The 25579-nt window shown below is 35.7% G+C and overlaps 1 protein-coding gene across 2 annotated transcripts; it reads right to left on the reverse strand.

Moving 5' to 3' along the window:
* Window positions 1-7662: 7662 nt before the first annotated feature.
* On the reverse strand, window positions 7663-23946 carry LOC145277750 (uncharacterized). Of its 2 annotated transcripts, none has more exons than XM_080129467.1 (2): window positions 23861-23946; window positions 7663-15974 (listed from the first exon to the last, which is right to left on the reverse strand). In XM_080129467.1, exon 2 carries the CDS (start codon window positions 15879-15881, stop codon window positions 9414-9416), a length of 6468 nt encoding a protein of 2155 aa, XP_079985593.1. In that variant the 5' UTR covers window positions 15882-15974; window positions 23861-23946; the 3' UTR covers window positions 7663-9413. The 2 variants fall into 2 exon arrangements, with proteins under 2 accessions (XP_079985593.1, XP_079985594.1); XM_080129468.1 differs by lacking the exon at window positions 23861-23946 and adding an exon at window positions 23712-23836.
* Window positions 23947-25579: the final 1633 nt, after the last annotated feature.

Below are 25579 nucleotides of genomic sequence, written 5' to 3' on the forward strand. Positions count from 1 at the left end.
CTATTGTGTTTTTTGAATTTGTTGTTTTTTTCTTTTTATTATTATTATTATTATCTATATAATAATACACTAAGGAAATTTCATCTTAGTACATATATTATAATTCGCCACCACCACTTTAAAAGATAGGACAGTGATTGTCAAAGATGCAATTATAAAAAGAATTATTTTAAAAATTTTATCTCTTGTGCCGAATGTAAAACTTGAAGTAAAATACACGTCTTTGGCCTTTGGGTAGAAAAAAAAAATATTCGATTTGTGAAACTTAAGTAGGATGACCCCTTGGTGTAAATGTGGTATTATCGTGATTGAGGATTCTAGTTAGGAATAGGCATAGACAAATCTTAAGTAAAGTGGCAAGGATGACTATAAACCCTCCCTCCCTACACTTTTGAATGGTCTTGGGCCTAATTTGTTTTTGAGGATTGCATAATTTTCAGAAATAAATAAATTTTTCAAAGTGTTTATTTTAATAATGTTGTGGAGTCTGGATTCGCGCCGGACATCTACGGAGCAAACAAATGTTACAAGCTTCTGAAAGTGTTTTGGAGATAGATCCCAATAATCAGATATATTCTGAAACTACATGAACCAAAGTATTTAAATGACTATGTTTTAGTTAAAAAAAAAAAAAAAAAAAGATGGTATGAGACAAGCTAAATGCACCCAATGGGATAGACACTAAGATAGGTAGCAGGCGACCGAGAAAAGAGGGGGGGGGACAACAGGCATAGAAAAAAAACAGTTGTAAACAAAAGAGAAGAAATAAAAAGGAAAAAAAGGCAGATAGGGCCAGAATGGTATGTGCGAGGGATATTTCTTTTGGCCAAGAAAGCTGTAAACGCTAATTGACCATGACAGTCAGTGACATACGTGAGTAGAAGGAAGCGTACCAATGAAATTCCAATTTACAAAGCGACCATTGTTGACTGGTCCCTGGTGGGTAAGTGGCCTCTATTGAAAAGACGCGTGGAATTGGATTTGGTTCATTTTTATGATCCCTCAAAGTTAATTGAACGAGACCATTCTGGTTTTAATGGCCCGTCAAATTCCATTAGGCACACGCCGGCTGAGATATTCGACTCGATTGCCAACAGAAGAAGAAACAGCCCCTTTTTGGGCATAGGCAGCCTGGTGAAGATTTGAGTGACAGCGGTTCCGGCATCCTGATTGGCCAAAGGGCCGAATGAGAGAAAAAGAAGAAGATATAGCTCCCGCCCCCACAATATAAGCAGCGAGTTTTGAGCGCAAGACAGACAGAGACCGACAGACACCGAGAGACATTCTGCTCACCTGGGCTCGAACGAGCGAAAAAGCCGACCACCTCATCGATTGACCCTGCCGACGTAGCCATTTAGTTGTTATCAAAAACGAAAGAACTTTGCAGTTGACAAACGGCCAGTCCCTAATTTAATAGTGAAATACGAAACGACGATTGTAACCTTTTATGAATAGCAAGGGATTTTGAATCACAAAAAAAAAACAAATATCAACTTGTCTTTTTTTAAATTTGTTTGGCATAATTGTAGGAACGCTCGACGAGTCTCTTTCAGGTACTGGCCGCTGACATTCTCATTAAAAGACACAAGGACCAACGATCGGGGAACATCCACCACTAGACGACACGCGGGTGACGTAAGTGTCACAGGTACAACATTGCAAAGTCTATTTTTGTACCAGACATCCATAGGATGGAAATAGTTTTAAGCAAAGGGCAGCAATATACAACAGGAAGAATACAGCTGTGGAATTTCTACAGGTCCCGCTAGTTATTACTAGCAAAAAAATGACGAATGAACATGTACTATACTAACTTTTCCCAAAGGAAGAATTAATGTCTGGAAAGATATTTTCATAATGGCAGAACAGATACTATACTACTCCCGAAAAATGGAAGTAATGTCTGATGGAATGATATCATGATCACAGAACAAGTACTAAACGAACTCTGCACCTTTCTTCCATGAAAAAAGTGAAGAAGGTGATTTTTTTTTTTACAATGGGGTCACCATTTATCAAGGCCCAGGAGCCACTTGGGGAAAAGGGTTATTGTGTGTACAGTAATCAAAGGGATAGTATCGTAGTAATAGTATTGGGGATTTGATAAGGTGTCATTACTTAAGGGGGAAGTTCATCAGGAATTTGTTTCGGTTGGATTTGAAGACATCCAAGTTGAATTCGGGGGGGGAGGGAGAGGGAAACAGGCAAGCAGCAGAGAGCTAAGAAAGAAGCTTTGTTCATGGAATCTACGTTTTGATTTAGGCACGGATAAAGAGTGGGGAAAATTATTGACAGTGGTTTCAGCTAGTCGGGTGTTTTTCGTGAAAGATTGGCGAGGGGGGACCAGAGAATGGAGCTCAGATGAGCACTTGCCATGGAAATAACGATAAAACAGAGACAGGCTCGCAATGTCTCTTCTGTGGGAGAGAGGTTTCAGGGAAGAGAAAAGGGCATCACCCACTAAGCCACAAAGTCTATTTTGTACTCTGTCAAGGCAGGATAGGCTGTTTTTAGCAGCTCCTGCCCAGATGTGGCAGCAGTACTCCATCCTTGGACGTACTTGGCTTTTATATAGATAGAGAATTGCACCAGTAGTGAGATATCTTCTGGAGCGGTAGAAGGATCCCACCATTTTCCCAGCGACCTTGGCCACAGACTTGATGTACGTGTTCCATTTCAGATCAGGAGTAAAGGTCAAACCTAGAAGCTTATCAAAACATGGGGCCTCGTCTAGACGAGAACCATTCATTTCAATTGATGCCAGATGGGGATGAGAGCGTTTATGATGTAATGATAGGAGCTTGGTCTTAGATGCATTAAAGGTAACCAGCCACCTCTTCCCCCACTGAACCACGCGCTCAAGATCTGAGGAGAGAGAATCAGAGAGAACGTTGTCATTTGCGGCCTTTGATGTGTTGCCATAGATAGTCGTGTCATCAGCATAGATGTCAATGAATGATTTTAGTATGTGTTTTGGGAGATCATTGATGTAGATCAAGAAGAGAGTTGGGCCCAGGATGAACCCCTGAGGGACTCCAGCATTAATAGTGTAGGCCTCTGATTTCTGCCCATCAACCACTACTCTTATGAGCCTATCAGTGAGAAATGATTTAATGATAGAGAAAACATTTCCAGTTATACCGTAGCTTGAAATCTTGTGAAGTAGGCCTTTATGCCATACCTTATTGAAGGCCTTTGATATGTCAAGAGCAATTGCCCTAGAAATGAAGCCTTTGTCGAGAGATTCACTAATTCTATGTGATATAACTGTTAGCACGTCTACTGTAGATCTAGCAGAACGGAAACCATATTGCGTGTCACTAAGAAGGTTATTTCTGCTGAGGTGGTTGACTACTTCTCTATTTAATATGGATTCCAGCAACTTACTCATGACACTCAGGAGACTTGTTGGTCTGTATTGAGAGGGACATGAGTTATCACCTGAATTCTTAAATACAGAGCATACTGATGAGGTTTTCCAGGGTGTTCGAAAGCACTTCTCCTTAAGGCAATGCTTAAACAGCTTTGTAAGTATGGGGGCAAGTTCTGGTTGTAGCTTTTTTAACACTATAATTGGAATACCGTCAGGGCCAGTTGCTTTACTGGAATCAAGGTTCTTGATTAGCTTGCCGACCTCACGCACAGATATTTGTATGTTACCTAGCGTGTTGTGTGTTGTAGGAGGAAATACGGGGAGTTGATGGCCTTCGTTGCATAGAGTAGAATTTGCTGCAAAGTTCTTGGCAAATTGTTTGGCCTTGTCGGATGCTGATGAGATGACCTCTGGACCATTGATAATTGTTGGGATAGAACGCACGCTTCTGTTCAGGATCCTATTTGCTATTTGTCAGAACTGGTGAGAATCAAGCCGCTGCTCAGCTACTTTGGATTTAACGGATTGAGCATATAGCTCTCTTGCATTTTTTATTACTCTTTTACAGTGGTTGCTGGCGGTCCTGAAAGCAGCTTTAGTCTCAGAGCATCTATTACGTTGGTAGCTATGGAAATAGTGATTTCTGTGTGCAATGGCAGCAGCACATTCCGGGGAGACCCATGGTTGGCTGTTAGGTTTTTGTTGGAATTTTTTGAATGGTATGCCTACAAGTAACCATTCGGTCAGGTCTGATACTATAGGGGACACATCCTTTTTAAACATGGAATGGAGAGGTAGATCAGATATGAATGTACGGAAGCTATCCCAGTCAGCCATAGAGTATCAGTATACAGTACGGTGGAGAGGTACGTCTGTAGACTTATTATATTTCATTTTTATCTTAACTGATACAACGGAGTGGTTGGAGAATCCCAGAGGAGATAGAACGGCACATGAGCATAGCTCAGGGGAAATGGAGAGAAAAAGGTCTAGAAGGCTTGCGTACTGACCGGTAGTATCAGGCACACGGGTGGGTTCGTGAACAATCTGAGTGAAGTCATAGGCAATGGCAAAATCATGACAGAACCTCCCCTCATCATCAGTCTTATTTGAGTGGGTCAGCCATTCCACATTGTGGACATTGAAGTCACCGCAAATGTGAATGTTAGCCATGGGATGAGCAGACAGGATGTGGTCAATTTTCTCAGATATACTCTTAAAGATAGTAACTCCGCTGTTGTGGGGGCGATAGAGGGTAAATATAAATGTGGTGGTGTAAGCAAGTGCAACCCAGAAGCACAAGAGGGTCAGATTTAGATGTTAAGTTAAAGTATCCATTAATTATGAACTCATCTAGGGAGCTGGTCGGCCCTATTCCAGTTAGCTTAGAAAAAATGAAGATAGTACTTTAACCACAAAACAGATTCTACACTATCCCCACCCACCCCAAAAGAAGGTAGAATGGTATCATAACAAATGAAAATATACTACACTACATTCTCAAAGGAAGGAGGAGATTACGCTTGGGAGTATTGTCTCAAGACAACAGAACAAATACTACATTACCTCGACTCACCCTACCTCTTAAAGGAGATAATGCCTTTCTTGATCTTCAGTAGGTCAAAATATAGAATAAAACAGGATGACCGCTGACCCCCCCTCCCCCAACACTTTTGATGGCCTTGTGCCTAGTTTGTTAAAATGTATATTTGTGACCAACAAAGCCCAGAGAATGGATATGCCTATAATGGAGCACACTAGCCTGCCCATGTACAAACTCTCTAGTTTATGATATCAATTTATTTAGTTCTAGCTCAAATCATCAAACAGCTGAGTGCCCCCTTTTTTTAGGGAACTGGTTTTTTCCCCCACATTAAAAATGACCTTGTGTCTAATCTGCTTTCGTGGGGAAGCAAATAAATACCAACAGCTGAGCACCAACTCCTAAATTCAATAGCAGTTTCTTTATAATTACTAGGGCTATGACAAGAAAATATTCTTTTCATTATTTTTACTCTTGAGTATATATCATTTATATCTTATGTTTTTAGATAGAGTAATGTGGTTCTCGATTGATTAACTGTGTCGGTAATATACTCAAGAGTTAAAACAATGATAAGAATATTCTCTTGTCATAGCCTTTATAATCACCTCTGCCAAGGAGGTTATGTTTTTCACAGCATGTGTTTATCTGTTAGCCAAGTTATTCGAAAAAGAAAATAAATAAACATGATTATATGATAGGTATTTTTATGAATATGTAACCTAAAAAAATATATAATGCAAACATTAAATTTTAAAAATTGCTTCGATTAGTAACAAAGAGTTTTCAACTGAAATAAACCTAAGCCAAAACCATAATAAAGATAAAAAACAATCCTAACCCAATGAAAATTGAATGTTTTTCATTCTGCATAATATTAATCTTTAACCTGAGATAGTGGTCGGGAATGTCTGTTTGATTTCATTAAATAAAGTCTAATTGAATCTTTAAAAATGTTATTTTTTTTTGTAATTTTTTAACACTTGTTCGCCTCAAACAAGGCATATAGAAACTGAAGTTGCTAAAGAGATATTATAAATATTGAATTTATAGAGGGCAACTTGGATGGAGAGTTGGGCTGCCAGATGTTTTTTACATTATATTTAAATTTATACATGTTTGTACGGTCGGAGAAACAGGAAAAAGGGAGGGAATTTCAAAGACAAGTGGTCTGAAGTAGATTTAGGATTCTCTATAATGAAGCAGTGTGATTTTGCTGTTTACAAGTGCAATGAGTTCATCACGTGGAGTACTTACGAAACAAGCACTATGATGCAACAGAGGCTGGAGTTTTGGCAGCCATCTTGAATTAAGGTATATTAAACAGAAAATTTGCTATCAATTATTTGCATCATCTGTAAGCATAATTGTGATTTCTACAAATAAATACTCGTATGGTATGATTACGAGTGTGCATTTACTTTGAAACGGGGTTTGACTGTTGTTCAGGTAAGTGCTTTAACAGGAACTGCCTCAATGAAATAAGAACAGAAAAAAAGAATTGCATATTAATATTCAAAACTAGTAGGACCCGTGGAAATTCCACAGAAAGATAAATATATTTAATCAACAAATATGTTTTGATAAAGTTCATATTTTTCTGGCTAGCACAATTTTTTTTTTTTTGACAGAAAAACCAATAAGATGCAGCAAATATGAGTTTAATAATATTTATATGAAAATGGTGTCCATTGTATTTTGAATATAGAACTAATCCAAATGAAATAAATTGATAAGTACTAATAAATATTGAGAAAGTAATATTGTGCTACATAGTTCAATATAAATAATAAAATCACGTTCTAAGAGACAATCTTTAATTTACTCCTTCAGTATAGCACCTCTTGACAGACAATGTTTTTGTTTTGCCCTGTTTCTTTTAAATATTCCCTTTTTTACAGAATGTTTTGTTAACTTCTATCTTCAGTGAAGAGCCGCTGCACATCAAAATTACGAGTTTCTTTCACACACCATAACAACCATGATCATATATTATTATAATGATGAAAACGAGGCTACATCACAGGGAGGTCACTCTTATTGCCAGAGTGGCCTTTTTAAAGCCAAATTTCACGAATTTGGCACTTTTTGAAGCAGTTTGGCCTTCCAAAATTGTATTTGGCCTTTTCTCAAAGCATAATGTACAGACTAACTAAGGAAAGAACACACAAAATATTATATAGATAATAATAATAATAATAATAATACTTTGGGTACTTGTACAGTTTAATCAAGACATTAAAAAATGAAAAGATTGGAAAAAATAGTTATAGTGTACGTATCCGTTATGGAATGAAGTTCTCCGAAAAAATTTCACTTAATTTGATCAAGTAGTCTTTTTATTTTTTTTTTACAATGGAAAAACAATTTATGACACTGAGCAAAAAGTAGCCATGTTTCGATTTTTAGACCACAAGGAAGGAAGAAAAGTTATTATTTAAGATGGGGAGGGAGTATTGACGCTTTAGACCGAGTTATCTCCCCGTGGTGCCCCCTTCCTTTCCTAAGATCTAAAAATTCAAACATGGCTACCTTCAGCTGGTTGTCATAAAAAATTGTTTTTCCGCTGTAAAGAAAAAACAAACTACTTGATCAAATTAAGTGAAATTTTTTTGTATGAAAACTTCATTTCATAACGGGTATATACAATATAACTTTTTTAATATTTTCATTTTTAATGTCTTGATTAAACTGTACAAGTATACTTTTTGAAAAAAAAAGAAAGAAAAGAAAAAAAAAACAAATGTCAATCATGTATCAATTTATTACTCCTTTCTTATGCCTGCAGAAAGTTGTTTTTGTTGTTTCATTATGGCATATCAACCCTTTTCATTCTGTATTGTCATTTTGGCAAAAGTTTCTATACTTTGAGTTCTTAAATACCTTCAAACTAACTGTACATACCCAACAATACTCAGCATGCAGTAAAATCATTTTAGCTTTTAATTTTAAAATTTATACAGAAAATAAAATAAAATTTTAGTTGTAAGGTAGATAACTCTTATTTTACAATTTAAATGATTTATTACTCATACTCATTTTTGATTTTTGCTGATTATTTGAAATTAAAACGTTTCATATTATCAATCATCTCAGACAGGCTAAGTCATTTTTAAACAAATTGTAGCGAAGTATATGTTATTATATTGTTAATAACATAGTACAACAATAACAAATAAAAATTAGTTTTCAGAAACAAAGTTTGATTTTTCAGCTTAAAGACTTGAAAAACTGACAAGATAACTTTATATGCTAGATATGTATTTATTGCATTTGCTTTAATTAGTTATTCATGATGTATTATATATATGTGTATACCATTGGATGTAGTTTTATAAACATACCCGGGATATAGTGTATGTTACCCATAGGTAGGATCTTAATAGTTACTACCACTTTCAGGATAACATGAAAAAGAGATGTAAAAATATTTGAACAGTAAGAAAAGATTGATTGTATATCACAGAAATAACACTAATTTACAGCAGGATCCAGGCAGTTAACTCTGTGCAATTAGTTGGCATGGTAACATAAACTTAGCAAAAGTGACATCAGACGACGAATGCAAAATCTGTTAGTCTGAACAGAGTAAGCGCCATCTAGTGAAATTGGTTTGAACGAAGCAATGTCCCACTTTCTTTGCAACCCTCTCACGTTCTGTTCAGTACTTGTTCAGGATTCCTCCTTTATCGTTGACCTTGGAATAATATAGTTTTTATTTTTTTTTTACATCAAGTGGCTTCATACCTTGTGTGGAGCGATTTCTATAATAATAAAAAAAGCAAACAAATTCCTTGAGAAAATGTTGCTGCATATAAAAATAATACATAGCAAACTAAGCTGCGGGGCCGTTAACAAAAATATCAATGGTGTTGTGAATTGTAGAGTAAGAAATGCACTGACCAGATTGCCTTCCAGCTAAATATCACAATGTTTTTTGACACCTAGACAAGAGAAATTTGATGTTAAATGAATAGAAGAAAGGAGAGAATGCTGTCTATAACTGCCAATAACTCTTGTTACTTTTTTATATCCCTATTCTAGAAAAAAAATAAAAAATTGAGAAAAACAATAATGTTTTGTACTTATTTAGAATTCAACCTAATTAAAAAAATAAAACTACAGAAAAATGCACATACCTGTTGCGGAACAGAAATACCATATTCCAAAAATCATATAAATTGATCAAGTAGTTCTTTTTTATAAAGAAAATCATTTTTAAATGATTTAAAGTGATTAATGCGAAATCGGTAGCATTACAAGGCTGATCTAGCAAGTTTGAATTATTATGAACTTATCTGCCCTTGCTTATTTTTTTTTTTCAAATTAGTGATGCAAGACAGTCCCATTTTGCTTACTCATATAAATCTTATCAATTTACATGATTTTTGGAATATGATATTTTCATTTCATGACTGGTGCATGCATCAAAGATTTTCTGTTTTTTGGGAGTTTTTATTTTTTTAGGTTGAATTCTTAAATAAGAACAAAATGTTTTTAAATATCCTGTTTACAACTCTTAAGATGTTTCTTAAGATTGCTGGAATGGATGAACCGATTCTGGCACTTGTCGCACTTGAACGGACGCTCACCAGTGTGGAGCCTCATGTGGATCGAAAGGTTGCCGCGTTGCGTGAAAGCCTGGTTGCACACGGAGCACTCAAATGGCTTCTGCCCAGTGTGCGTGCGCAGATGTCTCTTCAGTGTGTTGTAAAGTGCAAACGCTTGTGAGCAATGCGGGCAGCTGTAGGGCCTCTCTTTTGTGTGAGTGCGTGTGTGTCTCGTCAGCAGTTCCGACCGTGAGAAACCCTTCGCGCAATAGCCGCACTTGTAAGGCCTTTCGCCTGTGTGTACACGTCTGTGTTTAACGAGGTAAGCACGTTGCGAGAACGCCATCTCGCAATGATCACACGCATACGGCTTATCGGATGAGTGTGTCTTCAAGTGTTGCTTCAGATATACTTGCAGCTGGAACGTCTTCAAACAGATATCGCAAGTGAACGTTTCCGAGGCTTTTTCATCATCAATAGTATCGTAACTTTTCTTTGGTTCACTGTTGAGCCCATATGATTTATTTTGGTTGTTGTTTGTCATTGTTGCATTTAAATCGCTTGTAGTAGTTTGGTTGTCATCGTCGTTCTGTGTTACCTGGTGGATTTTGTAATGTTTTTTAAGATTATAGGCGCGTCGGAAAACTTTACCGCATTTCTCGCAGGCCAACGACGTCTTTCCGACGTGCAGTTTAAGGTGGTCTTTGACATACTTCAGTTTCTTGAATGTTTTGTTACATACTCCACACTTGAAGGGTTTCTCTCCAGGTTTACATTCAAGGCGGATCTCGAAAGTATTTGAAGAATCCATACTTTGGGAAGAACATAAAGATAGCGTCTTTTTGATGTTATCGTTTTTATTAGACTGCAGAGTCGTGTCTATTTGGCACATGTTTTTCTGTTCTGTAGAGGAGAATTTTTCAGTTTTAACTGCAGAAGGAAATTTCTCCTTAGAACCAAGTGTATCATCATCTGGTTCTTGAAGGAGGTGGGTCATCAAGTTAGCAAGTTTGTCTGTCTGTTCAGTTGCTTTTAAATTAGTTTTTTCAACAAAGTCTTTTAAGGAATCTTCAGATGAAGATGGTGCTGATTGTGTTTTAACATGGCAATTGTTGCCATTTCCAACATGGTGGATTTCCTGTCGAGGAGAAGTATTAACTATATTGTTTGTGTCACTCGATATATGGTCATCATCATCCGTTGTCATAAGTGTAACAACATTCTGTTTTGAATCATGAGTCCCAAGTTGGGAAGCTGGACTGAAGTGTTGGTCAAGCAGCGGATTAACATTACAATTCGTAGACAAAATAGCATTTTTAGAAGGTGAAGTACCATTTTGATCCATTGCATTTTTCACCTCTGATAATTTCTTAGCATTTGCCAAAGAATCAGTTTCTATCACAAGAGACTCTGCAGAGGTCCATCCCAATTCTGACAGGTGTTTGCAGATATGCTCAGCGAAGGTGGTAACAGTCAGCGAATGAAACAAACACAGGTGACATCCATATGAGCCACTCTCAACAACCGGCAAATATTGCTCCTCGGGTTGCGTTTGAAATTCAATAATGGTGACGATGGTAGCATTGAGCTTAGCATCCAGATTAAGTTTGTCACCTTCCATGGGTTTCAGTGTCTGGCGAATAGAGTTTAAGTACAAGCTTCGTCCATTCCCGATCAGTTGGAATTCCAAATCTCCCTTTAAATAATCAGCCAAGTAGTACATCAGTTCACTCAGATGAGTCAGGATTTCATGGGAAATATCACTCTGTTCCTCAGAAACTGGTGAGCATGTAAGCCGTTCTGCAGTCGCAACATGGCAATCACTTAATGCCTTTTTCGTATCTAATTCCACCTCTTTTTGGTTTTCTACAATGACTGCGCTCTTCTGTGAAGTTTTCTCTGTCTGTTCCTGCTGAATTATATCTGTTTGCTTATCTCCTTTTTCTTGGGTGTGCAATTTTATATGACTTTCCAGCATCTGTGTATTGTCAAAACTTTTTGAACACAAATGACATTGGATGTTGTATCTCTCCAGACTGTCCTGACCACTTGCTTGGCCACTGGACACGATCTGAGGTATGACCATCGGATTGGTCAGTTCCGATATGTTATCCTCGCTCATTTGAACAATAGCAGAGTCCTGTTCAGTGTAGATCTCTATCACATTCTCTACCGTGCCACAATCAGAGTGGTCATCAAGAACTGGCACAGACATATGGTCGACAGGCGTTTCAGCAACTTCTTGAGAAAACGTCTTTATCAGTTGGTCGAAACCAATATTTTCTTTCAAAGTACCTGCATAAGAAGAATGTAATTGAGCATTTTTCTTTACCTCTGGAAGGGAAGAGTTGCAGGTTAGTTTTGCTGTGTTCCCAGAAGGGAGATAACTCTCTTTTGGTGATTCATCGTTAACTGTTAGTGTTTCCGACTGCCCTCCTGCATGCTGGTTACTACTTTTACCCTTACTCCTATTTCTAACTGCACGTTCATTAGAATGAATAAGAAGATGTTTCCCCAGATAATCTGAACGTTTAAACAGCTTGCTACACAAGTGGCACTTGAAAGGTCTGTCGTTGCTGTGAAGTCGTTCGTGGTCCTTAAGGTTGCTCGAATTACGAAAAGTATATTGACAGATTTTACATTTAAATGGCCTTTCACCAGTGTGTATGCGACGGTGGGCTATCAAGTTGCACCGTTGGGTGAAAGAGCGGTTGCAATCGTCACACGAATGCGGGCGTTTCCCAGTATGCAGGAGCTGGTGTACATCGAGTAATGATTTTAATGAGAAAGACTTTCCACAATCTTTATAATTGCAGGCGTATGGTTTTTCCTTTGTATGCGTCCGTAGGTGCATACGTAGTTTTGCACGTTCTGCAAAGCTCCTTGGACAGTATTCACACTTGTGAGGACGTTCACCCGTGTGTGTCAGTCTATGTCGTTTCAAATGGCTTGAGTGAATGAATCCCTTGTCACAAAATTCGCAGCGCAGTGGTCGTTCTCCGCTGTGCATCATCAGATGCTGTTTGAGGTTGCCAGACTGTAAGAACGTCTTAGGGCAGACATTGCATCTGTATACCGTGTCTGGGTTAGGGTCGTGAATACGCATATGGATTTTGAGGTTGCGGATGACTTTCTGGCAGATAGTGCATTTATATGTGTAAGGTGATGATGGACGTTTTGCCGGTAGTAAATCGCATTCAGTGTTTGGGCAATGACTGCTCTCATTCTGATGCTGCGCAAGGTCACTAGAGGATTCATAGCATCTGCTGCATACTTTGCACTGATAAGAGAGACGGTGCATCTGCTGTGCATGCCTCTTGTAGACATCTATTCGGGAAAAGGACTTGTCACAGTGAGTGCATTTGTAAGAGCTTTCATTTGTACGGGGGTGAGAGTAACCTTGTAACTTGTCAACATGATCAATATTCTTACTGCAAAATTCACGCTCGCACAGTTTTCCCACGTTTTGCAGCACTTGTAAATGCGGTCCCTCATTGTTCACTTGTGGAAATAATATCCTGTCATTTAAAGTAGACTGGTCTTCGACGGCAACACTGGCGTAATCATCATTAGAAGACATTAAAAGTAAATTTTTAGCCGATTGTAATTGCGGAAGAATTTTCAAATCTTCCGAACTTTGAAGACTCTTCTCAGAAACATCGAAAATTATATTAGAATGTAAGTTAGATGATAAATTTTCTGTGGTAATTTGAGAGTTTGGAATATTGTCGATTTGGTTCACTTTGGTGTTGCCATTTGCATTGCTATGTGAAAATAAATGGTGAAGCACCTCTTCGGTATTCTGGCAAAACTGCTTACAGAATGGACAAGAAAAAGGTCCCAAAAACTCAGTGTGATTAGTCCGGTAATGCTGGAATAACTGTGATGCCTGATCGAAACAATGTTCACACATGTGGCATTGCCATTTTATGTTATGTGCCTCAGACTCAGTCGTTTGTCCCAACTTTTCAATTGGTACAAATTCTACTTTTTCAATAAGGGATCCGATAACATCTTGATCAGGAGGGTCAGAGAATGTGACAGAACTACAATCCAACAACCTATGTAAAGAATCCTTGCCACATTTCAAAGAATGGTATTTCAAAGAGTTTTTCAGGCAGAACTTAAGATTACACTGCTTACAAACAAAGAATTCTCTTCTGTGAGATCTTTGATGGATGCAAAATCTCCCGTAACTTTTAAGTGTTTTATCACAATGTGAACACGTATAGATGTGTCTAGGATGAGCTGCCAGCCACTCATTCCATCGCAAAGAGTATTTGCATTGGCTGGTTGGTTTAAACGTATTAAGTTTGGAGGTAGGATGCTGCTGTCTGTGTCGCAGGAAGAATGGTTTGTTGGAAAATTTTTTTCTGCATATTTTACAGAAGAACGGAAACTTTGGAGATGATTGAACTGCTTTTGTTAGTTTTAATTTTGATACATAAAACCAGGATTTGTTATATTTTCTAGAGTGTTTTATTCGATGAGATTTGTCAATGCTTTTTTTCAAGTCATTTCCTGCTGTTAAAATCTCTGACTTGTTCAAATATTTCAATATTTGTGGATAGTCTTTTTTGTCATGAGTTGTGCATAAGATGTCTGTTGGTAAACCATGATCCCTGTTTGTAGTGGAAACAGAATTCAATCTGTTTCTACAAATGTAGTTAGCATTATCATGGGCAACAAATGTTCCCTTTGTGTTTTCATGTGTGCTTTGAAAAATGGTTGGGTTCATCGCTGGATCATCATCCGTTGTTTCTTGTTGACCAGACAACTCTGTACAGGATTTTGGCGATTGATGAACTATAAGGGTCGAGCACTGATCCCCACCAGGTTTCACATGGATTTTCTTGTGCTGCCGCAAATGGCTTTCACTGGTGCACTTTTTGTTGCAAACATCACATGTCCACTGCTGTCCAGTCTGCAGCAACGTGACCCCAGGATGGAATCGGTCAAAGACTTCCCTGAGAGTTTGCCTTTTGTTTGAAGTAATGACTTCAACTACATTATCTGTTGTCTTCATAAAAGACTCCATGACAGATTTTTCTCTGGAAAGTAGTACGGGTTTTGCATCACGAGTAGATTCTAGTGTTATCTGTGATACAACGCCATTTGCAGGGGAACTTTTATGGGAAACATACTGTTTTCCTCTCATGTGGATCTTCTCATGGTTTGTCAAATGGCGAGCACGAGGAAAACTCCGAGGGCAGAAGTGGCACTGGTATTGCGTTGGTGAAAGCAGAGTTTTATCTGAGGTCTCCTTTTTACAATTAGTACCACGTGCAGACAGAGATTTGGCTTGAAGGATCACTAAATTTTTCATGGTATTCTTCACAGGTATAGTGCTGTCACACTGACCACCCTGGTTCTTTTTGCCTGGGATGTCCACAGAACTTTGAGTCACTTCCTTGGTTAGAGCCTTGATTAGTTGCTCAAGTCGTCCTGGCCGGACAGTCGTCATCTCTGTTGCAGTGACCGTATCATCGTTTGTAATTGCTTTGCCATTTAGATCCAAATTTACTTTCATAACTACGGTTTCTGTATCAGTTGTATGCTGAGAGGTTGCAAGAGATGAAGGATACGAAGCATCGGAAAGAGTTTTAATGTATCCTTGCTGTTTTACCTTGGATTTTGAATGACTCGCAAGGTGCTTTTTCCACAGTGCATGCTCAAAAAAAGATGATGAGCAATAGTAACACTTGAAGGGTTTTTCTCCAGTATGCATGATACGATGTTGCATAAAGTTACCCGGGTTGCTGAAACTGCGGTTACAGAAGTCACACAATAATGGGCTTGGCTCTAATGAGGGTGGTGGAACCTCCAGATTCACTGATGTGTCCATTTTAACATTTTCCTCAGCCGGGACCATCGTTGATGCCGAAGAAGCCTTAATATTAACCATGCTCACTGACTGACCTTCTGAAATTTCCAGAAGTGTTTTTACATTTGTTTCGCTGCTGGAATCATTCAGAAACTGCCCTTTTTGACATCCGTTTTCATTGTCCACAACGCTGTTCTTAAACTGACTGCTAGAAAGTTGGTCTTCCTTAGAAGACATCTTGTCTTCATTAATTTCTTCAGACTCATTTGCAATACCATCGGCCTTCTTAACTACCACTGGCAGCAAAGCTTCATATTTGGTGGGTCTGGTGAGCTTTGGAATCTCTAAGTCTGGCATTTCTGACAACATCCCATCCCTCTTTAAAGAACTTAAATTTTTTGCAGATGATTCAAGCGTCTTTGCATCGCATGATTTTGCAGATAGATTTGTGTGCACTTTCATATGCTTGGCCAGATTTTTGTTGTAATAAAAACTGCGGTTACAAATGCTGCATTTCAGATTTCGTTGATGTCCACTGTATCGTGCCACAACAGAATTTGGTAAATTCTTTCCACGTGTTTTGATCGCCATAGTTCTTTTGAAACTTTTGTGAAGATTATGTTGCAAATGGGAATTTGTCTTCCTGCCTTAGAACACAGCTTGATAAGAGGACATGATCATATTCTGTATGAAAAAAAAAAAAGAAGATATTTTAGAGATCACCAAACTTTATCAAAAAGGGATTTGAAAAATATTTTAAATCAACATATTTCTGAAAGCATACTTTACATTAATTTCAATTTTATAACAAATTGTTTTGAATTTTCTACCTAAGACAAGAAGCATCTAATATTTAAAAAAATCGATATTTGATTCTACCTAACCTTTTCTTTCTTGGAAAATTAGTGCATGTTTTTTTTCTTCTAAATTTTTATTCGCCCCAAGCAAGGCACATATCACTGATATGTAAGGGACTACTATAAATTAGGGGCCACATCTATAGAAGGCATTCTAAATGAGGAGTTGTGAAGAAAGATGTTTGTTCACATTCTATTTAAATTTCTGCATATTGATAAAGTCAAAGAGAGCAAGGAGAAAATTCCAAAGGCTAGGAAAGAAGCTATTAAAAGTAGAAAGTCTTTCTGCATTTGGGGACGTCAACAGTGAAGAGGTGGAATTTTTCTGATTGTCAAATCAGTCAGGGATATTTACATTAAGAGGGCACCAGTTTAGAAAGTTCATCGGAGTACATACCATTAAAGTACTTTAAAACAAGCACAGAGGTACAATATTGCAGTGATGGGTCAGGGATTAGAACTTGATAGATAGTGGTGGAACTATTAGATTAGGGGCTCTTTTTTGGACCTTGTCTAAGAAAGAGAGGTTAGTGGTTGGTGGACCAGCCCAGTAGTGATGACAATATTCTATGTATGGGCGAATGGTGGACTGCTTATCAGGAGCAAATGTCCACATTACTATTGATTTGTTATACATTCTCCCTTTCATTGATGATATGTTACTGTTAAAAACATTCATATTTTCATTCAGATAGCATCTGTTGTGCAAATAGATAATATCCTAAAACTTTTATATTTCCATACCCATTCAAGTCACATGACTTGCCTTTCATACATGGTGTCTACAGACAAAATAATTCCCTGTTAAAAGGATTGTTGTAAACCTAATTAAAAAAAAATGCAAACAAATATTTATGATGTAACGAAAACAACACATTTCAAAATTCATGCAAATTAATCAAGTAGTTTTTTTTTTTTTTATATAGAAAATGCTTTTTTTACAATTTCCAGTGGTTAATAGTAAATCATAGCCATTACAAGGCTGATTTTGATCTCTATTTCTGGAGGGGTTGTTAAGTGAGGGTAACTCACTTTATTTATTAAAGATGGCAGAGCAAAGAATATCCTCCCTGCTTCTTCCAAAAAATTTTCTTAGTAAAAAAAAACAAACTACTTCATTAATCTGATATTTTTGTTCCATGACAGATACGATCTTTCTGTATTTTTGCTTTTTTAAATTAAGTTGAATTCTGTATAAGAACCGTTAAAAGTACTAAGGGAGATTACTTTTTTGGCTTATACAACTTTATTCAAATGAAACTTACATTTTATGAAAAATCTCAGATGCATTTTTATTAATTGCTTTTAGACGACAACCTTTTTACATTGACTACATAGTTTTCTGAAATTTTCTCTGGTTTATTCATACTTCTGCTAAGTAACATAATTGTTGTTTCATGTATATGTTATGTTTTTTGTGTATTTATGTTTTAGTGTATTTGTTATGTTTTTGTTTTTTGTATGTGTTGTATTATGCTTTTGTGTATTTGTTCTGAATTTGTTGCTTTTTGTGTATTTGTCATATTTTTGTATGTTGTTGTTGTTTTGTGTATTTGTTATGTTTTTATATGTGTTGTGTTATTTGTGTATTTGTTGTTGTTTTATGCATGTTATATTTTGTGTATTTTTCTGTATTTGTTGTTTTTGTGCATTTGTTATATTTTTTATGCATGTGTTTCTGTTGTTTATTATATATGTGTGTGTGTGTGTGCGTGTGTGTGTGTGTGTGTGTGCATTTGTTTTTTTGCATAAAGAAATAATAAAAGAGAAAATAAAATAATACCAGACAAAAGCAGGTTGGCTTTTCTATATAATTTTTTGTATTAAATTAATGTTAGTTATGAAGTTGAAAAACAAATGAAGTGGCAGATCTTCAATCAGACATTATGTATGCAAACACATCTAATTGCAGACATTCAAAATAATAAAGTATTTTAGCGTTTATAGGATAAATTGTTTTTTATGTTTTTGTTTTAAAGAAAGACAGAAAAATTTATATAGAAATAATCAGTTAAGAAACAAAAACCTTTTTAAAAACAAATTTCATAACTTGTCAGGTTGTCATGCAAGTTTATCACTTAACACAAGAAATTACCTTAATTGGAAAAGCAAAATCATATTTTATTTCAAAAGACAATTTCTGTTTTAGCCAAATGGCAACTACATTTTCAAGAAGGACTTTTATATCACCAATCAAAAGTTGCCGCATATGGTACTTTATACTAACATTAAAACATGTGAACAGATTGTAAGTAATGAAAGGTATAAAACCAAAGATCAAAATGATTGATTTGTAATGACATAAGAAGGATTGCCAAACGTATTGATTTTTCAATACAGCTTTTAAAACGATATACTTTGTGTATTTCATACTGAAGGAAGTACACCATGTACTGAAACCATACAAAAACTATGATGCAAATATATTTTGAATATCAGCTTGATTTTGCATGATTGTACTAAGCAAATATTTTCCCCTTGTTTTGTCTACTCATTAACTTATCAGCACTCTGATCTCCCTACTATATCTTTTGACCGGGATTTCGATCTACCTACATTAATTTCACTTTTGATTTTAGTTTTTCTATTTCTTATTGCTATTCTATTATCTTATTTTCTTGTGCTTCTTGTCTGAGTTAAGAATCTATGATTTGTATGTATGTGCATATACGAGGGGCGTGCAATAAGTAATGCTCCTGACCCACTTCCCATAGCAGTAGAGCAACAAAACTTGGCACAGTTATTAGTCTTTCTCTACATAGGAACCACCCAGCATTTCTCCCATCATTTGATGCAGCTCTGGAGACCGTTTTTGTAGAACACCCCAGGTTGGTCCTCCAACTACGACGTGACTTCAGAAATCAAGGCTGCATCATCTGGGAAACGCTTTTCTTTCAAAAACAACTTAATGGCTGGGAAGAGGTGAGAGTCAGAGGATGCAAGGTCAGGAGAGTAGGGAGGATGGGGTATTATTTCATAACCACATGCCCATGCTTCTGATCTGGCGACATGCGAGTTGTGGACCGGGGCGTTGTCCTGCAGGAGGAGGGTACCTTTGCTGATCTTGCCCTGCCTCTTGATTTTCATAGCTTCCCTTAATTTCCTCAAAAGTGAAGCATAATAGGCTCCTATAATTGTGGTACCCTTTGCCAGGAAATCTGTCATCACTACTCCATCCTGGTCCCAAAAGACTGTGAACATGACCTTGCCAGCGGAGGGCTGCACCCTTGCCTTCTTTGGAGGTGGTGAGTCCAAGTGCTTCCACTGCATTGACTGAGCTTTGGTCTCTGGATCATAGTGATGGACCCAGGTTTCATCCTATGTAATCAGTCTTTTGAAAAACTTTGACTCATCTTATTGGCACATCTCCAAATTCATCCTCGAGCACTCGACGTGTTTTCGCTTCTGGAATAGTGTGAGCAACCTGGGAATCCATCTGGCAGACACCTTATGCATATGCAAATGGTCATGAATGATAGTTTTCACAGACTCTATACTAATCTTGACATCTTGGGCTATTTGGCGAATAGTAATGCACTGATCTTCCAAAATGGCAGCCTCAACTTGACGGACAGATGCCTCATCAATGGCAGAAAGGGGGGGGGCGACCAGATCTGGGAGCTGTTTCCACAGACTTCCGGCCATGTTTGAATTCATGATGCCAGCGTTTTACAAGGTCATATGATGGGGCATTATCACCATAAGTTTCTTTCATTTCATCAAAAGACTCCTGTGGTGTGCGTCTTTTCAAATACAAAAACCGGAGGATCACTGCTCGACATTCAACAGGCTCCATTTCACACCTGACTCAGTTCAAACACCTGTAGAACAGAAACCACAATTAGTTCAGAGCTGTAATTTGCCACATAACCTGTAGAGATATAAATCATTGCACATGCAAAATTTCAGCTAGATTAGACAACTGGAAGTGGGTCAGGGGCATTACTTATTGCATGCCCCTCGTATATATATATATATATATATATATATATGTATATGTATATATATATATATGTATATATATATATATTCAATAATTATTTCTTTTTATTTTATATATATATATGTATATATATATTCAATAAATATTTATATATATATATATATATATATATATATATAAAGTTGAGTTTTTCTCACTCTGAAATTGATATTAAAAGTCTACTTTTTCTATTTAAAAATTATTGAAATAAACTTCTTAATATACTTAGTCATAGATATTTGAGTGACTAGATGAATGGTTTGCATATTCCTTTTAAAACCGAGGATTAATTAATTCATTTTTAATGGTTTCTTATTAGATGATTTCGCTATTACACTGAATTCTATTTATGCATAGTTTCTACATTCTGCAGGATTGAGTAGAATTTAAGATGAAAATGTTCTAGAACACAGTAATATTCTCTCTCTCTCTCTCTCTCTCTCTCTCTATATATATATATATATATATATATATATATATATAAAAGTGACCCTGCTGGTGTGTGTGCAAAATGTCTCTACTAAACTCCTCTCTGAATATCTGGTCAATAGAGATGAAATTTGATATATAGGATATTTGAACCACAATTTCGATTTTGTGTTTAGCCAGTAAAAATTGCTGCTAAGTGGTGAAAATAAAAAAAAACAGTTGACCATGGCAGGGTAAGTTGAATAAAACATTAGTCCTGCTGTTACTCTTGTACATGATCAAAATTAAACATTAATAGCTCAAAGTCATTTAATTTTTAACCTTGTGTATTCATCTGTCAGTAGTTCAGATGGTAACGACACGAAAAGCTATCTTAAATGTAGGCACATATTCCATGCCCATGGCGATCATGGGGGTCAGATTTAGATGTTAAGTTAGAGTATCCTTTAATTATAACTCATCTAGGGAAATGGTCGGCCCTATGCCAGTCTCACTTAGGAAGAATATGTTTGGTTTTGTCTCCTGTAATTGGGTTTCAACCTCTAGAAGGTTGGAATGTAGATCTCCGATGTTGAAGAAGGAGATATGGTAGTAGGGGTCTACATTGGAGGATGGGGTTCTAGGTTTGTACGTGTTTTTTTTTCTGGAGACGTTTCATGTTGAGGTTTTAGGATTTGTGGAATAGGTCGACAGTTTTGGTTAGAGCAGGACAGAGAGAAAGTAAGAGAGAAAAAGACAGGAAATTGTTTTTTTGTTTTGTTTTTTGTAGCACATGATAAGGTAAAGCCGTAACAATTACCCACCAGTATGGCAGTGAGAGGCCCCATCAGAAACTACTGCATGGTCCAGAATCCATTCACCAAATGGCAATACAGCAGCTCCAGTACTTTGCACCTGCTGATAGGACAGCCTCCTTAGTGATTAATCCAAGGTTCGGGTCCCTGACTATCAGGCAGGTAACCTCATCCCAGATGAAACGTTTGCCTCCAGCACCCTTACTAGTGATATGGCCACATGGAGTCATCCCCTCTTTTTGATTGTCTAGCCTTAATTTAAACCTATGTCATTTCCGGTTTGGTGATGAGCATAACAGCAAAGACGTCACATTTTTTTTTCATGTTCTTTTCCTCCTTTACAGTACAGGTTTGAGCCTACCTGCCAACTACCACTTTTTCATTTTCTTTTTGCTCAACGCACACCTCCAAACACCCGGGCAACACCAGGTACCCAGACTAGTATATATACAAGAAGAATTAATTTCCTAAATAGAACAGTTTTGCACCACTTTCATATTCTTTTATGAAGATTAAAATGAAGATATAATATAATACTAAAATTTATGTCTAGAATCTTTATTCCAATTTTGATTAAAACCCATTACATGGTTCTGATCCAAGAAGATGTCTAAAATTTTAAGAAATTAAAATTCAGAGAAACTTGCTTAATTGGTCTCTAATGAATATGGATCAAATTCAATGAAAATCTGAAATATTTGAATTTTCAAATTGGAAGTCGTGCCATATTTTGCTCCGATAAAACACTCTAAAATACCCCAAAGAAATTGAAATTTATGGAAGATGTATTAATTGATGTCTATATTAAAATATAAAAATCAACTGAATTTTCACAAAGAACTTCCACCTTTTTACCCTCTTTGCATAAAACTAAATTAAACTAAAGATAACACATAAGAAACCCTTATGCGTAATGGTTGTGTTCCCAAATTGATAATGTTTCAATTAATTATTTTAGGAGTGAATCTTATACATACAATCTAAATATATTTTAATGCTTATTGTACTAATGCATACTATATCGGACATTTAAACATTACACTTCACCAACATCTGAAGGAAAACGTGCCAAGCATCACCACCACCATCATTGTACATAAAAAAAAGAAAAAAAAAAAACTTGTATTTCCTGATGAAGATGATGATCATAATTAGACAGCACAATTGAGGTTTAACAGCGCTATCAATTTCTTTGCATAGTCAATCCAACTGCAGATCTATGGACATTTATATACTTTTAATTTTGATAAATTTTCTTACAAATACTAGACGCATTCAATTTACATGTATAAAATCATGGGTATTATTGTAGATTAACAGTGTCAGCTACCCCTATCAAACTGAGAATATACCTTTTTAAGAAATATGTAAACTTCCTGAAAAACAAACAATTATTTTAGAATTTAGAGTGGAGGATCAATTTCACATATAAATTGGATGTAAAATCATTCATTTCTAGGCTATTCTATTGTTTTAGAGCAGTTAATCAAATTTTCTTTTTTTTTTTTTCGGGCACCTGTCGTCAGAATCAGCGAGAGAATATCCTCCCCTCCATCTCGAAAGCCCTTCTTAACATGGGGAGGTTGGGGGCGTTTATACTACGCTGGGGCACGTAGTAATTAGTGCTTTCCGGAAGTAAAAATTATCTAGTTTAATTCTTTTTGTTATTTATTTCATGCTTATTGCTCCGGTCCTATTGATTTTTCCATCTGATTCTGACGACAGGTGCCCGATAAAAATGGCGTCTCCATTTTCGGCGATAAACTATATACCAATAGTATTTTCAAGTTAAATTTAAGTTTTACGATATCTCTTTTTTTATTATCATTAAATTGTTAGGTGAAAGTACAGAATAGTTAGATTACAAAAGTAAATAAATAAATAAATAAATAAAACATCCCCTCTATAATGTTATTCTTTCAGCATGGTTCAATAAGTGCTGCATTAATGCTGCATAAGTACCAACCGATTAATGCTGCATAAGTACCAACCGATTAAACAAATAATGATGGTGCGTATGCACCAAGCTATTCTTTTTTTTTTTAATGGTATTTTTAAGTTAAATTTAATTTTTACGATATTTTTGTTTATTAAATTGTTAGGTGAAAATATAGAATAGTTTTTTTGTTTTTTTTTTTAAAGCGTATAAAAAACACTCCTCAGTGCTAATGCACTTACTGATCCGCGCTATTTTTAAATCGTATTTCCAAGTTTAATTAAAGTTTTATGATATATTTTTTTATTCAATCGTAAGGTTACAGTACAGAATAGGTACAAAACACCCCTCCCCCTTCCCATGTTAAGAATGGGTTTCTAAATAACGTTATTATTTCAGCGCTGTAACATAAAATACACATACCAAATTAATTAACTTCGTAACGTGTCTTGTCGTTATCTCGTGTTGAAGGTTAAGCATTTGCTAAAATATAAGTTTTGTTTATGAATTATTCTTAAGTATTTCTTTATATAACAATCAATAATTGTTATATAATATATGTATATATATACCTTAAGATTGTTTCTTTAGAAAATAAAGACGATGTTTTGGTCGGAAATTACAATGACGGCCATATTAGAATTACAACAACTGGGTCGATAGAAAATAGGCGGAACGCACCATGGGAGAAAAAATGAAACGAAAAGAAACTTTGGATTAATTAAAATTGAATTTTCTTTCTCTCTCTCTCTCTATGTAATCTCTCTCTCTCTCTCTCTCTCTCTCTCTCTCTCTCTCTATATATATATATATATATATATATATATATATATATATATATATATATATATATATATATATATATTTTTTTTTTTTTTTGCTATCAATCTTAAATCTCTATTTATATAATTATGTCTGTGTGAATACGAATGGGTGCGACTAATCAAAATTAATTGATTAATGAATAATTTATTTAAAATAGTTAATGAAAACAAGAAAGCGGCAATTAGAAAAGAATTTGTGAAGAATCGAACAGTACCACTTGGTTTTTAGTTTCTTTTAAATTAATAATTGTGAAAGTTGGGATCATTTCTTGCATTAACATGTTACATTAAGTGAATGCTACTTTATTCAACAGATGTAACATGATTTTCTTTTATGTTGCTGACAAAAACGCATATTAAACATCTCATTAATTGCTCTGTGAAAACGCATAGGAAATAGACGGTGCCAGTCGAATTGGCGTCCACGATGAAAAACGTTCCACGATTTCTTGTGTGTGTCATTTCATTTCCGCACAATTTTATGAACTATATAACATTCTGCTTGTTCCTTTCTTAGTTAGTCCGTATAAAAAAAAGGCCAAATACAATTTTTTAAGGCCAAACTGCTTCAAAAAAATGCTTCACGAAATTTGGCATTAAGAAGGCCAATCTGGCAACCCTGGACAGAAATATGAGAGCAATCTCACTTTATGTAGCCTTGTTTTCAAATATCATTATAACATATAATCATTGTTGTAATGGTATGAGAAAGGAACTCATAGTAATTTCGACGTGCATCATCAGTTCTTCACCAAAGAAAAAGTCAGCAAAACATTAGATAAAAAGGGAACATTTGAAAGAAACGGGGCAAAACAAAGAAGAAAAACAAGAACAAGAGACGCTGGACTGAAAGAGTAAATTAAAGATTGTCTTTTACAGCAACGTGATTCTATTATTTGTATTAAACATCACAATACTACTTTCTGAATATTTATTAGCACTTGTTAATTTATTTCATTTAGGTCAGTTCTATATTTAAGATATAATGGACACTATTTTCATAGAAATGTTAATAAACTCATATTTTTTGCATGTTATTGGTTTTTCTGTCCGAAAAACTAAATTTTTGCACTATCAAGAAAAATATCAGCTTTATTTGTCGACCAAATATATTTCTTATTCCATGGAACTTCCACAAATTCTGCTAGTACAAAATATTGTCTGTGAATATAAAAATAAGAATATTCGTAAACTGCTTTCATTTTTCAAATAAATGTTATTTTCACACAATTTTTTTATAAAAAAATATTGCTTTTTTATTATTAAATATAATAAATAAGAATATTCATAAACTTTTTACGGCAATATCATTTACTGGATGTAGTCTAAATAAAATTTTATCAGTACGTCAGATATTCAGTTCCTTAACTATTAAACATTCATATTTTTTTTTTTATTTCTGTGAAAATGTGTCTCTAAATAAATATATTTAAAAGAAATATCTAAATAAAGATATTTGAAGAAAAT

Source organism: Euprymna scolopes, chromosome 6 (genome assembly GCF_053919585.1).
Source record: "Euprymna scolopes isolate OS-2025 chromosome 6, ASM5391958v1, whole genome shotgun sequence".
NCBI lineage: Eukaryota > Metazoa > Mollusca > Cephalopoda > Sepiida > Sepiolidae > Euprymna > Euprymna scolopes.